The sequence below is a fragment of the Tachysurus vachellii genome, chromosome 5 (assembly GCF_030014155.1).
Source record: "Tachysurus vachellii isolate PV-2020 chromosome 5, HZAU_Pvac_v1, whole genome shotgun sequence".
NCBI classification, from domain to species: Eukaryota; Metazoa; Chordata; class Actinopteri; order Siluriformes; family Bagridae; genus Tachysurus; species Tachysurus vachellii.
This window is the reverse complement of record NC_083464.1, coordinates 22,508,200-22,524,062: the sequence shown is the minus strand read 5'-3', so window position 1 is coordinate 22,524,062 and position 15,863 is coordinate 22,508,200. Positions and strand designations below refer to the sequence as shown.

The 15,863-nt window shown below is 37.1% G+C and overlaps 2 protein-coding genes across 4 annotated transcripts; both read right to left on the bottom strand.

Moving 5' to 3' along the window:
- On the bottom strand, positions 1 to 6,218 carry hoxa2b (homeobox A2b). Of its 3 annotated transcripts, none has more exons than XR_009648457.1 (3): positions 5,248 to 6,071; positions 3,825 to 4,594; positions 1 to 572 (listed from the first exon to the last, which is right to left on the bottom strand). XR_009648457.1 is itself a non-coding variant. In XM_060870506.1 (3 exons), exons 1-3 carry the CDS (start codon positions 6,118 to 6,120, stop codon positions 3,876 to 3,878), a joined length of 939 nt encoding a protein of 312 aa, XP_060726489.1. In that variant the 5' UTR covers positions 6,121 to 6,218; the 3' UTR covers positions 2,739 to 3,875. The 3 variants fall into 3 exon arrangements, 2 of the variants coding, with proteins under 2 accessions (XP_060726489.1, XP_060726488.1); XM_060870506.1 differs by lacking the exon at positions 1 to 572 and adding an exon at positions 6,097 to 6,218 and having other exon boundaries at positions 2,739 to 4,594; positions 5,248 to 5,443; XM_060870505.1 differs by lacking the exon at positions 1 to 572 and adding an exon at positions 6,097 to 6,125 and having other exon boundaries at positions 2,739 to 4,594; positions 5,248 to 5,649.
- Positions 6,219 to 12,863: 6,645 nt separating this feature from the next.
- Positions 12,864 to 15,223, bottom strand: hoxa9b (homeobox A9b). Its single transcript, XM_060869302.1, has 2 exons — positions 14,492 to 15,223; positions 12,864 to 13,665 (listed from the first exon to the last, which is right to left on the bottom strand). Exons 1-2 carry the CDS (start codon positions 15,036 to 15,038, stop codon positions 13,427 to 13,429), a joined length of 786 nt encoding a protein of 261 aa, XP_060725285.1. The 5' UTR covers positions 15,039 to 15,223; the 3' UTR covers positions 12,864 to 13,426.
- Between the last annotated feature and the right edge of the window lie 640 nt (positions 15,224 to 15,863).

The window sequence follows — 15,863 nt, the reverse complement described above, 5'->3', positions numbered from 1 at the left end:
GAAGTGTTAGATCCAAAAGCCGTTCCCAGAAACACTGTGTACAAAATAGACATCACACTAGATAGGATGCCAGCCTCTCACAAGCCACCATGAACACATACCATACACTCATTCAAATCTAGGGGAAAATTAGCATAGTTATCTACCCAGCTGCCTTTTTGGACATTGGGAGGAAACAGAAGAACTGAGAGGAAGTCCATGTGAACAAAGAATATGCAAAACTCTGCTCAGACTATAAGCCAAGGATCAGAGCAGGGATCCTGAAACTGTAAGGCAACAACAATACCTACTGTACCAATGTGGTTAAGGTGTAAATACTTCCAGCTAATACTCTTACAATTGTTTACCATGGCTGTGAGTCATAAGTAACTCATACTGCTTCTTTTGATTGTCTTTATACTTCAACAAATTAACCTGAGATACAGTAAAAGCCCCATCCAATATGTGCTATCCAGAGGCCTTTCTCTTTAGTTGATAGAAGGTGCAAAGTGAGACACACTCTTCCATTTATGGAAGGTTGCTTTCTGTTATGCCTTTGGGAAGCAAATCCCTGCATGGGAATGATGCACAGACTGCAAAAAAAAACACATGAATGCTGTGTTTCCATGGAAACCACTGAACGTCAAACACTATGACTTTAAATGGCTGCATAGGCATTAGATTCAGTGCTAGTGGAGGAGCCATGGGGTTTCCCTTTCTGTCATCAGTATGCTGTGAATGAGGAACTATGTACTTTTCTGTCTTTATATCTTCTGCAAATAGAGCATTGTATATATAATGGAGGATATACTGACATCAAATATTCTTTCAGCTAAAACATCCATAGTTACATTGACATTAAGATGCACTTTTAAAATCGGATCTTAAGGTCAGCATAACGCTCACGGTTAGTCAAAAGGCACAAGGTTTTTTTTGTGTCATACTCTGCTTAAATGTTTTAAGGTAAAATGTAAACTGTGTCACTCAGTTTTTTTACTCACTGTCACTATCTTTCCCTATATTATGGTTATTCATACATCCAAAGGATATGCGGCAAGATTTGACCATCAAACTTTATGGCCAGCTAATAGGCATAAGAAGGCCATTAAACAGTGAAATAGTGGCTGTGAAATTTTTTAAGTATTTTCTTCTTTTGTTACTGGCTATTGTTACTGCAATAATATATTTTTAATAGTGAAAACAGGAGAGGAATAAGGAATGTTATTCTATTCTATTTTTTAAGAGCTACTGATATAAAATTTGATACATGACGTGTCTAAATTTCAAGTAAATAATACACTATACAAGGTGACTTAGTGTTTCTCATAACATAAGATGGATATGATAAAACACAAAAAGAAAATATTCAGATTGCTTAATAGATAGAAAAATGTGAGATACCATTTTAGGTAAAGCTTATGTGTGAATAAACAAGTTCCCCCGAGTACACCCGTCTGTAACCTAACTACAGCACGTCAATCTTGTGTCTTCTGCTGTCCAAATACATCACTCAAGTTGTTGTTCTGTTTCATTTTGGCTCTATGCCCAGCAGGTATAAGAGTGTATTCTGAGGATACTCTGTGAGTAAACTTTAAATGCCATCTATTGTGCTGTATATTCATTTCTGTCAGGTGGCACAAGCTTCACTCAAGTATATAGAAATATATATGTCAGAAAGTACCCTAAATTTATAACTATGCCTAACAAAATTTTAGACTGATTATCCCTTATAGTTATATGGGTTGCTTGAATATCCACATACTGGCTCAAAGCCTGTTTGCATGACTGTTTCAGGAAGTTGAGGAAAATTAAGGTCAATGTTTTATCACATTTATCCCTGGACTTTTAATTGTCTATTAATTTATGCTTATAAATATTTGCAAAATATAATGACACTTAATAGAATTTAATTATGTGATCAATGATCATATGAATTTAATTATGTGATCAATGATCATATTTCAGAAATCAGGAATCAGACCTGTAACTTGAAAAACAGGGGAAGTTTCTTGTAAAAGTTCATATGCAGTCAACAGTTTTTACTAGCTCCATTATCTGTGGATAAAACCAGTGTACAGACCCCAGAGAGTAAAGGGAACTCATTTCCATTTTAATACCCTCTTCGGTATTGCAACGCTTCAGCTCTTTGAAAAGTAGCTCTATGGCCCACTGATAAACACGACATGGAAATAAATTCATCCTTAAAGTGATGCACGGGCTATTAATAGTTTACGTGTCTGTTTTTAGTTCCAATTTAATCACATTCTTAAAAACTACAAAATAAACTATAGCTTCTACATAAGTATTTAAGCAAGGTGTTACATAGTCGTTTCAATGTAGAGTCGTGAATTAATCCAGTCAGTATAAAGCAATAATTGTAAAACGTTTAAAAAAAGTAACTTTACTTTGAACTATGCAGATTTTAATAAAACTTGCAAATAAAACCTGTATTACAGCCAACAGCACTAAACTCAAATTCAAACAACTGTGAAAGTAAAAAGGTTTCTGTGAAGTAATTACGGAAAAACTTGAGTGTAAACACTGGCTATGAATTCCGGCTGGACGTTTAGGCAGCGCACTATTACTGAAAGTAGGCTCATGAGTTAGCTTTAAAGAAAAGTAACTTTATATATATATATATTCCATATATATTCCATATATGGAATATATATATATATGTTTTTACTCGAAAATTGTAATATACAACCCTTTATTTATTTACTTTTATTTTCTTTTATAGTCTGTTTGTATGGTCCGATACCTATGGTTAATAAAATAAACTTCTAATCACGTATGAATTTAAATAAATAAATAAATAAATAAATAACATTTTGTTCCCGAATAGAACCTAAAACAAGTTTAATTTTCTTCTAGTGACTAAAGTGACTAAAGTGAGTAGAGTTTAGTGACCGTCCAGCTCCAGATTGAATTACTCGTACTGCGGCTTCAACACTAACCCCGCTGTCGAAGGTTTAATAGGCTATAAAATTTAATTGCTAAACTCTTGAACGCTACAGCTTTTGGACAGGGACCTACCCATGTTTTCCGATACAGCGAGTTTGTTTTCTCGGCCATGCACCAGCATGGACATACATCTCTTTCATGACTTACGGTTTTATTTATTTATTTATTTTGTGGTTTTTTTTTTTTTTTTTTGTTGTTATTTTGATGCACATGTAGGCCTAATGGAATCTAATATGCAACAGTTTAGGCCGAAGGCTGCTAACATTTTTGTAAAATGTTGGTTATTAAAAAAGAGACATTTTATATTCTGCCTGTATTTAGCTTCTATTAAACTATGTAGCCCATGTGGTGGTTATTTACAATAAGCTTACATTTGTTAACATTCATTGTGTTACAGAGATTTTATATGTACATACACAACAATATTTAATATTTATGGCACTTCAGAAATTCTGGGTTCTTCCGAAACAAAAGATATTTCTGTTAGAAAATAGATTTTTTTTTTAAATCGCACTAGACCGAATATCACCTTATGCCACAGCATATAACTACATTTTGTTTCTCATTATTATATGATTTTTTTTGTTTCTTTGTTTGTTTATTAGAATTAATTTCATTTTAGCGCGGAGCAAAGTATTACAAAAATTGTGCAACACAGCGGCCTCGCTTTATCTTCAGCAATGTAAAAAGTTTATTTTAAGAAAATATGGCACACAGCCGCAAAGATTATACAAAAATAAAACGAAAAATATCACTCTTTTTTGTTTGTTTTTTTGCGTTGTAAACACAAATAATCATTCAATCACTCATATTAAACTTAACCCTTCGAAGGCTAATGGTCTAGGCCTAATTTTCAAACGTTATAATTAAAACAGACTGACCATCCGTCAACGTAGAGAAAGATAACGGGGCTCCCTTGTGTTCAAAAATTGTTAGTAATTCAAATGTTGTAAGTCGATCGTCGTCAGCGTCTCCGAGAAGAAATCAAATGAGTCCGTTCCTAAACCCATGGGGCTGTCCACCGTCTCAGACACACTCGGAGAGATGGCATCTGAAAGATGCAGGCAGGAATCTGTGGAGAAAACGTGAAAGTCGTGCATGGGGCCGTCCAGGCCTGGGGAAGTGCTATTGTCCCTAGCAGCTGCGCCGTCCATAGCCATTGTAGGGGCGCACACGGGAACAGTGGGTGACGGGTTGGGAAAATGTTTCAGATTTTTGTCATTGCTGTTCAGGGGCGAAACAGTAGAGCTTGGAGAGTCTCCATTGTGTCCATTTTGCGTAGTGTTCTGCTGGAACGCGTAACTCTCGTTCTCCAAGAGAGCCCCGGAAACGGCGTTCGTTCCTGATTGTTCGTAAAAAACCTTGCCATGGGCTGTGTTTTCCTCCAGGCTCGTAGCTCTCGTCTCGCCGTTCTGGTTCTCCTTGCACTGCGTCTGGCGCTTATGCTTCATGCGCCGGTTCTGAAACCAAACTTTTACTTGCCTCTCCGTGAGGTCCAGCAACGCGGCGATCTCTACCCTCCGTGGTCGGCACAGGTACTTGTTGAAGTGGAACTCTTTCTCGAGCTCCAGCAGCTGTGTGTTGGTGTAGGCCGTTCTCAGTCTGCGTGTGCCACCGCCACCTCCGCCACCATCAGAAACCTCCGGCGAACCTGCACACCCATTGCAACGTTATATATTATCAATATGCCACTAATTACCACACGTCCTTTGTTAACAACGCGCTCCAGGGCTATACAGCTGACCTCACAAAACTTGTCCAATATATTGCGGTTCGCAAGGGGCATAAATCGTCGGTGGGAATGAAGCCACGGCACGAGAATAATTTGTGTCCTCGGCCCCGGTGCCAGAAGCAGTGTGTGTGTGTGTGTGTGTGTGTGTGTGTGTGTGTGTGTGTGTGTGTGTGTGTGTGTGTGTGTGTGTGTGTGTGCGTGTGTGTGTGTGATGTGTGCGGTGTGAGTGCGGACGAGCCCGCGAGAAGATTAATGAACACGCCAGCTGCCGACTTGAGTAATACCAATCTATCACTCTTCATTACTGTCAAATATTAAAATTCACGCCCTGCGCTACAAGTAGCACACACTAAGTTTAGGAGTTGTGCAAAAACACCCTCCCTAGCAAATAATTTGTCATGATTTCACATAGTAAATATTGCATACACTATTGAGATCAGATGAACCAAGGCGAGAACAATTTCGACCGACATTTGCCCATAACTCCTTGAATATAACTTAAATATATGTATAACATTATGTAAAATTGAAATGAAATTTAAAGTCTTGGAATAGGATTTCAATTTTATTACCTTCCGGAGAGAAGTAGAGTGGTGCAGGGTCGGTTGTGGCTGCAGCTGAGGTCTGGTTTTTCTTTGAAGCTTTTTTCTCCTTCATCCACGGGTACTCCGGGGGTAACGAGGCGGCGGGCAGCGGGCACACGCCGTTCGGGTTCTGCTTTGGGCGGCTCTGGCGAGGATGGCTGCCCGGGTTCAGCCTGGGAATGGTCTGCTCGAAAGGAGGAGGAATCAGTGTCGAGCGTGAAAGCGTCGAGCTCTTGATTGATGAACTTTGAAATGCATCAGCGACAGGGGGAAAAGATGTCAGGCACTCAGCGAGCGACGGCTGACTATTGATAAACCCCGTCTCTCGCTCGAATTCGTAATTCATCTCCTCCGAGTCTTAAAGGAATTCCCCGCGCACAGATTTGGGACCTTAGAAGAAATAATGAAATATTGTGCCCGGTGTAAAAAAAAAAATCACTATTTTGCTGATTACGGCCGTATGGGGACCGCGATACCATTAAACTGCTTTCATGGAGACAAGGTTGAAATTGGACCGTATTGCTTGTCACATGATTACCTCTGTCCAATGACAATTTGGGGTTTAATCAAAAGGAGCCACTGTCCGCGTGATTGATCGAGAAAAGTCGAAGAGGAACGCCTCATTCTCAGGGACGGGCTAGTTTATTTGCGCATTTTGTGAGCAGTTTATCCACATGCTCGCCAGCTAATAAGTATAGCTATTTCTTAAATGTAATATCAAATATAAATAAGATAAATAATAATAATATTTATAAGAAAATGCTCGCCGCCTACTTCCTTCGAAGTATTTTTCCAACTCAAATTGGATTGTGGGCCACACCACATAAAAAAACTCACCACATAAGATCCACCAACCGTCATGCTCAAAAGAAACCCATTAATCTTGCGATCGAGTTTTACCACGAACTTTTGTCAGACAACGCGCGTTCCCAAATACACGCATGCGTATGAACCCTTGTACGTGCACTCTTGTGTGCGCGTTCACAAGGGTCAGTAAAATTTCAGTCTGCAGTTCACGCGCACAGGGGTTGTGCACGCGCGTACATGAAGGTGTTACACGGGCATTTACATGGGTATTGTCTCAAATTAATAATCTTATATTGATTTAATTAAATTGATTCAATTGTATAATAACACATTTGGGTTTGGGTGTTCTTGAAATTGGGCATTTTTATAATGGGATACTGGAACGGTCTCATTTCTTTAAGATGTATGGTTTAGTATGATTTTGTAATATATGTTTTTTACAATAAATATTTTAAAAATATTTTGCCTTGCATTTAAACGCAAAATGGTGTCCTACAAAAGTGGCTACATTCCTAGCAGTATGTGATACGTATTCTTTTTGCAATTATGAAGGTGTATGTTGTTGCCTTAACTGACCTCACAGTGACATTGAGGATTTGAATAAGGCTGAAATGATACTTGGTCTTGATGAGTATTTAAAATATGTATGAATGCAAAATAAACGCATAAATACGGACCCAGATTGATCAGTGACTTTATACCTATGCTGTTTTCAGCTGTAAGTGGCAGTGGGCCATGAGCTCTTTATTGCTTATATTCCAAACAAAGAGCCCTGGAAGCCTGCGCGCTATCAATCTTGCTCGCCAAAAGGTCTGACAGCTTCGTGCCCTAAGAAACACATTTAAACCATCTAGCCCTCTCTTAGATCATATGTGCCCAGGAAGAAGGAAACAGCATAGGGATCGCGATGTGAGTCTCTCTGTTGTACATTCGATCTTAAAAAATTTGATCTCAAAACGGATTGATCTTCATTTCAATTTCAAACCGGATATGCAAGAGAAGGATATTTGCTTGATCGTGGACAATATATTCGTTTGCCCTGTTTTATTCTAGTGTAGGAAAAGAGAGAATGGGGAAAGGATTTCTAAATGGATATTTTACCAAAGACTGTGAGAAGAAAAAAAAGGATTTTTTCAGCAATTACTCTGGATGTATTGTGTGAGAAAGAAGTGGGTGTAGGCATTCTTCAAAAAAATCCACACTCCTTCCTACACATTTTCTACCAAGCGGCAAAGTTGGCGTGCTTTCTCACGATATAAGCAATAACAGTTCAGGATGGACAATTAAATTAACTCAACATAACCTTTATATTCAGGACACATTAATAGATTGCTTAATTAGTCTGTATTTGTTTTCAGTTTTCAGGTCTAGTGATTCTCTTAACTAAATTGTATATCTATATATCCGAAAGAGATTTTCGTTCAGGTTACTCTGTGTATACATTATACCTAACCCGTTGTCATGTAATACAAAAGCTTAATCTTTTTAAACATTGAAATTGTATTGCATGAATTCAGTTGTGTGATTACTGGAAATGTTTTGGAAGCATACAATTAGCAACATTAATGTTTCTTGTTGTTGTTGTTGTTCTTGTTCTTCTTCTTCTTCTTCTTCTTCATCATCTTCTTCTTCTTCTTCTTCTTTGTCTATTATTATTATTATTATTATTATTATTATTATTATTATTATTATTAGTAGTAGTAGTAGTAGTAGGAGGAGGAGGAGGAGGAGGAGGAGTAGGAGTAGGGGAAGTAGTATTGCTGTTGTTGTTGTAATAAAATATACATCGTTATATACAAATACACAGTGACCCAATATATTATATCCCCCTTTTTTAAATGGCTCAGAGACTTATCAGAAATGATCATTTAGGCTTAGGGTTTCCCAGATATTTTGACATTTATATTTCAATGCATCTCTTTATCAAAAAGATGATTCTTTGATTTTTTTCATTGTAAAGTTGATTAAATAACGTTGGGCTTATTCTTAGGTATAAGGTTATTCTTCTGTTTTATCTATATTTCCCAGCGCAATGTCTTTGTGAGGGTCTGGCACGGTTGCGCTCGCTCGCCGTCTGTTAGACGTAACAGTCAATGCTGATCGTAGACATTGCAAAAATCATCATAATTAAAAGGGAAAACTTCCTCATGCAGCAAATGAAGAGATTTAATATTTTTTATAAAACATCTTGAATTTACTGTTAATAAATATTTAGTTTTAGTTTTGTTTCGTATTGTCGTTTTCTTCTTCTTCTTCTTCTTCTTCTTCTTCTTCTTCTTCTTCTTCTTCTTCTTATTCTTATTATTATTATTATTATTATTATTATTATTAATAATAATAAAAAAAACTACTAGTAGTATTAGTTTTTGCTGACACTGTTGTTAAAATCACTCTGACACATTACTGCTTTTTATTTAGCCATTTTCGAAAACTGTGCACTACGATAAGTTAACCAAAGGTACAAAAATAAGTTTTAATTATTATTACATACGATTGTGTCATCTGGCCTCATAGCGTTGCTGAAGTTTGTTCAAAACATTTCTGGAAAACACCACCAAAGTAAGACCACATATACATACATACATACATACATACATACATACATACATACATACACACACACACAAACACACACATGCAGTATATATATTTATATATAAATTTATTTATTTAAAATTAATATATATATATTTAATATTCATTTTTATGTATATTTTTTATGTATTTTTAATGCAATTCGATATTGTTTATTTCTTCCTTCTTCCGTGGATGCTGTGTAAATGCGTGAAGCTGAGGCGTATATGGTCTGTTTATAGTGTGTGCAGAGGCAGCGCTCGACAGTAGAGCTTGATGGATGACCCTCAGCCCACTCACACACACACACACACACACACACACACACACACACACATACATACACACACAAAGCTGTAAATGAGATCCATACCACCATTGTTCTTCTGGAGGTGTCTGTCATTTCCGGCAATATAGACCATAAAAGGTTTTTTTAAAAACAGATTATGACGCTGTAAAATCGCCTTTTTCTACAGCATAACCCAGGGCTGAATAACATGAACTAAACATTATATTGTGCTCCAATCCTTTAAAAGTATTTGGTATACATACTGTCCTTCATTATTTTGGACAGATTTGTCTACATTTGCCATTTACTGTGTCATGCGACTCCAATTATCGTCTACATTCTTATAGTTTATCTGAGCTTGGCTGAAATATACACAGTATAATTTGATGTTTTTTTATTTAGTTTAGAATTCTAGTAATAAGAAGATTGTTCCATTGAACAATCAAATAAGTTTTCAGAATATCAGAAAATCAAATTCAGAAAGAAAGCCTCGTGTAATGAGAACATTGTCCCTGTTTTGCTTATTATAATTGAATGTATTTTATTCGAATTTTATTTATATTATTATAAATTAGACAGATTTGTGTTATAATACCGTTTGTAATACCGTTATCTATATTTGTTCACATGCTTGCGTCTCATTTCTGTCATTGATTCTCTCATTATTTAAAAACGCATTTTAGATCTATGTTTTCATAATAATTGCTCATCACTTGGGCAGCACAGTATGGAGGATATACCCTTCTGGATATTATAATGCGTATTTATATGACAATGTCATTAATGTACATGTATTAAAAATATATCAAAGCCACACTTGGTTAATGCTTTCTATGACAGCACAATGACACCAAACATCCCTTGTATTATTTACGCCATAATGGCCCACAATGCACAGTAAAAATAGTAATAAAGATAGATTATTGTGCGTCTTTTTGATTATACATTATATTTTATTTATACATTATTGATATTGTTAAAATTAAAAAACGCTTGTAATATTTCTTCTATTATCTAATGGTTCTGTATACGTGACCAGAACATGACCATGGCTCTGTAGAATGTGATGTTATGACCATGTCACTGAACCCCTACTGAAACCAGGTGCTGATCCATACAGCCAATGCTTGAACATCTTGCACCAGAGCACAACGAAAAAGACCCTGCTTGTCTGGAGCTGACCTCGAGTTTGATGTATTGCGGGTCGTAGGGTCAGGAAAGAGCACTGAAAACTAGCCCTCACGGAAGTCTCATGGATGCTAGAAGGCTTTTAAATGTAAGCTCCTTTGTAAGGTTTGACTTGAAAACATGTGACTTGCATATTTTGGACACATTATTTATCCAGAAGTAAAATAATACAAACAAATCCTATTTTAACTCTATGTACACAAATATGTGCAACCTATATATGGTCAACATTACTTATTCATTGTCAAAAAGCAAGACATTGCGATTATTTAAAATTAGTGTGCTATAGTGAATAATAATTAGTTTCCATAAATATTCATTTCCATGAGGTAACATATACGATCTGCAGAAGCTGAGACCAACAGTGGGCTATAAATCTTAGCTGAAAAGCTCAACACTGCCTCTAGCGGTAGTTGCGCAGGTTCTCGACTCCTCAATTTTGTTCAAGACAATTTATTTCTGGGAGCACTTCACGACTACAAGCCTAACGATTTTTAATTCTACTGTGATAAATAAATAAAACCAACTTTTGGCTAATAAATGATTTACCATATTACAGACAACCTGGTAAACATGTTTCAGAACTGTTTTTTTTTTCATACAGTATATTATACACTGAGATAGACAATAAAGTATACAATAATGTAGGTTATAAGTCCAATGAGGTAATATAAAAGACAATTTAAAATTAATCAATTTATGAGAATATACCTAGCCAGTATGTATTTAGAGTATAAACAAAAAATAACAACTTAAGATGTTGGTTAGTATGTTGTGGGCTAATGTAGTTAGTAGTATAGTTATATAAACAGTCTATGATGGGTTTTGGTATTCCTAAAATGGAAATAATCAAGCATCATTCGGTGGAGTTCAACCATTTCCGTCATTTCAGTCACGTGATTGTCAATCATATTTCAGGTGATTGCTGACGTGCAGTCAACAAGAAGTTTGGCAGCTCATGGTCAGGGTGTGCTACAGACGGTGTAGAGTAACCTATTTGATTTATATTTATGTAGGCCAATTTTACGCATTGTAATCATTGTTTATATCAGGTTTAAGCTGTAATTTGAATAAAAGAAGCATTTTTTTATCGCCTCTAGAGTCAAGACATAGCATAGGTAAAATTTTCCTCTACACAAAATGCATCCTTTGGGTCAGTCAGTTGCCGCAAATTACATACATTAGTCCTACTGAAAGGCACATTTTTTGTTGTAAGTTTTGACCTGGACGTTGCCTCCACCTGGCGGTTATTATGGGTTACAGCAATGGCTACCATTGTGACTGTGCAGCATCTTTCTGCACTGTTAACTGTAGCCTAGATAGTAGAATGTGTCAAAGAACCCAAACAATAATAATCAAATTTAACGTATTATACTCACTCAATATTATGTCTATTCTTTTTGTACTGTTGAACACTGGAAATCTGATATTAATTGTTCTTTGGTATCCGATATGTCTAATAAGCTGCGTGTCTTTTCTCGATTCCTTTGCGTATCATACATATAATGACTTAGCTTTGTGGGGTTTTTTTTTTCATTCGATCCCTTTGATTTTTTTATTGATTTTGAAGAATTTTTAATTGCTCTTGAAACTGTAAGGATTAGTGAACATAGGCTAGAGCGAATTACAAGTCTCGCAGGGCCTATGGGTCAAAATGTCTGTTTTTTTCTCTGTGCCTTTGTTTGTTGTTACCAAACGGACGACCCGTTCTGGAGTGTCGTCATTGTTGCTGTAATAAAGTAATTAGCAGAGAAAAAGCCAGACAGTGCGAAAAGCCTTGGGTTTTATGGTGCTGTCTGTGCCTACAGCTTTGAAGGCACAGCCTGTAGTGCAATAATCAAGAGAATGTCTCCAAAGCATTGTTCCTTTACAGCTGTTAGAGACGGATAAAATGATAACCTTTCCTATTGTACCTTACTGTGACCTGATATCTCTCCTATAGCTTCAAAGAAAATGCGTGCGTGGTCGTGTGTTTGTGTGTGCTCGAGGTGATTTGTGTTAAAGTTTTATGATGCAACCTATATGCGGTACACCGCTGCTTCTATAATTGCGCACACCCCATGTTTGTCACACAATATAGCCCGTGTGTGTTATTATATTGATGACGATAAGGAAATGGCGTTTGAAAAATTCCTACAGGACGGCATTCAATCAATTTGCAGCCCATAAACTGTTAAGACTGTGACTGTGGTTTATTGTCGGTATAGCCACCAATATCATTTGCGAATGCACGTACACATAACGCACTCAAGCCTGTCCACGGACAACAAACTAAACCTGATTTATGTGACACAAACGAGACACGAAACAGGGAATTTGTTATCGTATATAAATGATGAAAAGTTGAATTTGGGACAGTAAAGATGACGTAGAGTTTTGAAGTAGTCAAATTTTTCCTATTTTGAAACTTCCTGCGCAGCACAGGTTTAAGAATATATATCGATTTTAATTGAATTTCCAGACTACGTTATTCAACTCCCTTATATTCTCGATTGTATCCAATATTTTTGTTATATGAATATATTCTTATACAATATATTATTATGGATTCTTCTAATCTATTCTACCACTAATATTGCTGATATAAGTGTATACTATTTTATAATATAATTATTGTAAATGTTTTTTTTTCATGTAAAAAAATAATTAATTAAAAAAAGTTATAGAAACAAACTATTACAAAATATTACATTTTCTACACTTTATTTTTCATCTACACAGATGAACTTTGAATTGAAAATGGCTAAGCTAACTGATGATTTGAGGTATTTATGTGTACAGGCTTTTTCCAGTCACAAAAAAATTCAAGCATGTTTATGATACAAAATTCACCAATGTCTCAATGACAAAACACTTATTTTCATACTGCAAATAGGTAGTTCAAATACATCTAGGTAGTTACATTAAACATTACATTAAACATTAAATATCTGGACAGAAGTCATTCTGGCATTTTTAAAAAGCAACTGACACTCATGCAAATCAACAATATTAAATATATCGAGCATTTAGTATATGTCCCTGAAATCAGTAGCCTACATGGAAAGTTCCTCAAATCTGAATGAGGCTCAAAATGTACACGATTATAAACACTTGGACCTACTACAAGCAAACACGACACAAGAGGACTAACAAACAGCCTTATAACAAAACGCAATCGGTTAAACCGGCACATTCTCACACCGAAAAATGTTGGAAATGAATTTTGTTGTTGTTTTTGTTTATGTTGTTGTAGAGGCATGTAGTGTGCGCAGGAACGAAAGCTGTCCAAAACATTGCAGTGTGTGCACTCATCAGTACTCCTTAACTTCAGATGTCTTTCGGGCGATTTTTGTTGCATTTCTTCATCTTCATCCTACGATTTTGGAACCATATTTTAACTTGTCTCTCGGTGAGATTTAGCAGTCTTGCCACTTCGTATCTACGGTCACGAGACAGGTACATATTAAAGAGAAACTCCTTCTCCAGCTCGAGAGTCTGATGCTTAGTGTATGGGCATCGTTTTTTTCTCGTGGACTTCGCATGTAGCCAGTTGGACGCAGGGTTATCTGAAAGAAGGTTCGGAAAAAGGAAAAACAGAGGTAGTGATATTGCCCTCAGGAATAGACTGCGGCCATTTTATGACCTGTGGCTGGTTGGTGCGCGATTAGCCTGCAAAGGAAAGATGTACAGCCTAATAAATGCCTGTTCAAAGTAGGCAGACAATTTGCTGTTTTCAGCATTTTATTTTATATTAGTTTTGTTTTGTTTAGTTTGGGTTTTTTTATTTGTTGTGCAAAATATTTTGCGAGGGCATTAAGTTTAAGGGGAAAAAAGGCCTTTGAAATCTTGGGCAAATCTTTGTTAATCGTGTCCAGTGTGTTTTATGGCACTAATTAAAGTTTTTTGTCTGGAGGAAGAGGGTGAGACGTGATATGGACGAAAGGCGTTACACAAAAACAGGGAACATTCGAAGATAGCAGTTACTATATAGCTCGTTATTGTCAAAAATTGTGGCACCCAGCACACAGTCTGATACTGATTTTATATGATGTTGGAGGACAATAAAATATTAACGGAATTTGAAACTAAATGCGTTCAGCAAGCACTAGGTAACAACTATATTTAGACATGCAGGAAATAATCTGCATAGTTTGTGAAAACAGTGTGGTGCAGAAAAGATTAAATTATCCGATATGTTTAGATTGCAATGCTGTATAAATTACGGAACAGATGCCACCAATGGCTGAGCACAGTGCTGTCTGCAGACACACCACTGATTTCTAATTTACAGTATGCCGCGTTGAAGTTACCCTTCAAGTCAAATTGCGCAGCTGGGTAACGGTTTAGACTATTACAGAATCTGGAAGCCAGATGATGCAGAGCTGCACTTACTCGGGTCCAGATCCGGCTTAGTCTCCGCTAACGTTTTCTCGTCGCTTGGCTCTGTCACATCCGCATGGCTCAGATCCGCCTCCTTCACCGCAGAGTTCGCGTTGTTTTGAGCATCAGGGGGCATTAGAGTCCGTGCATCCAGCGTGGTGCACTCACCGCTCCCGACCAAGGGCTCGAGTTTTATATCGTGATGCACATCTGTCGATAATCCGGCGAAAGGCACGGACGCAGAAAGGGTCTCGAGCGCCCAAGCGCGCGCAGACGCTCCATCCGACTCTACTGTCGGACACGGTTGATGTATGTAAGGATGGTATGCGATAGATGCACCGCCCGGCGGTTGTACGGGCACGGGGCTCCACGAAGCGCCAAAAATAGCCGACTTGCTTTGGAAAGGGTACGAATCGGGCTCACCATATTCAGAAAGAGATGACTCTCGAGCTTGGCTCTGTATCACCGGTGCAGTTGGGAACCGCGGCGCCAAATGATCATCGTCCTCGTGAGGAATGTGCGAGTCGGCGTAGTAACCCAGAGTGCCCAGGGTCGACATAACAAAAAAAAAACAACGCACACAGGCGCGACCGTGCGTACAATCCTCACCACGGAATAGACACAAGCACGGAATCTGCAAATCTAGGAACGGTCGACTTCACTGTGAACTACAGACCTTTGATAAGTTGAACAGCGGCCGAGACAGGATTGGATGACACGGACACGTGACCATAGGAGAGAACAATAAAGGGGTCGCCTAAACCAGAGCTTCACATAGCCTCCATTTTGCAGTAAAATTGTTAATGGCAGGGCTCTATGCTTCTATGAGAGCGAATTTGTTTTATTTGTCAAATTAGGTTTATTCTTCTTATAATAATAAATCTTTTAGGTATTTCATTACAACGCTCACGGCCCTAATGTATGTATCAATATTACTCTGAAAATGTTTTGAAAGTGTATTATAATTATTTTTTTTTTAAGGAATGCGACTTCATAAAAAAAATAAATAATTCTCCAAGCCTAAATAACCCCAGCCTGCTAATGCGGTAATGATTAAGAAATGCAAGATTTTGCAGATTTCACACCTTGCTTGTGGCAAACACGTAATGTTTATAGCAGCAAAAGGTGACATAAAATATTACAGACATGTTTTAGAAATAAAGACAATCATTACTTGAGCCATATGTAAGTTTTATACGGCAATAAGTGCCATGGAATAGTTGAGATATGATCTACTAGCCACTGACCGCAGTCTTTCAACATCGTTTCGGGCTCAGAAGGCGTGTGCACTTCTACTGCGGCGCATTTCAAATAAATTTAATTAGCTGTTTAATTTGTCATGTTAAAAATATGGTGAAATTTATTAGCAAATTATTTTGAAATG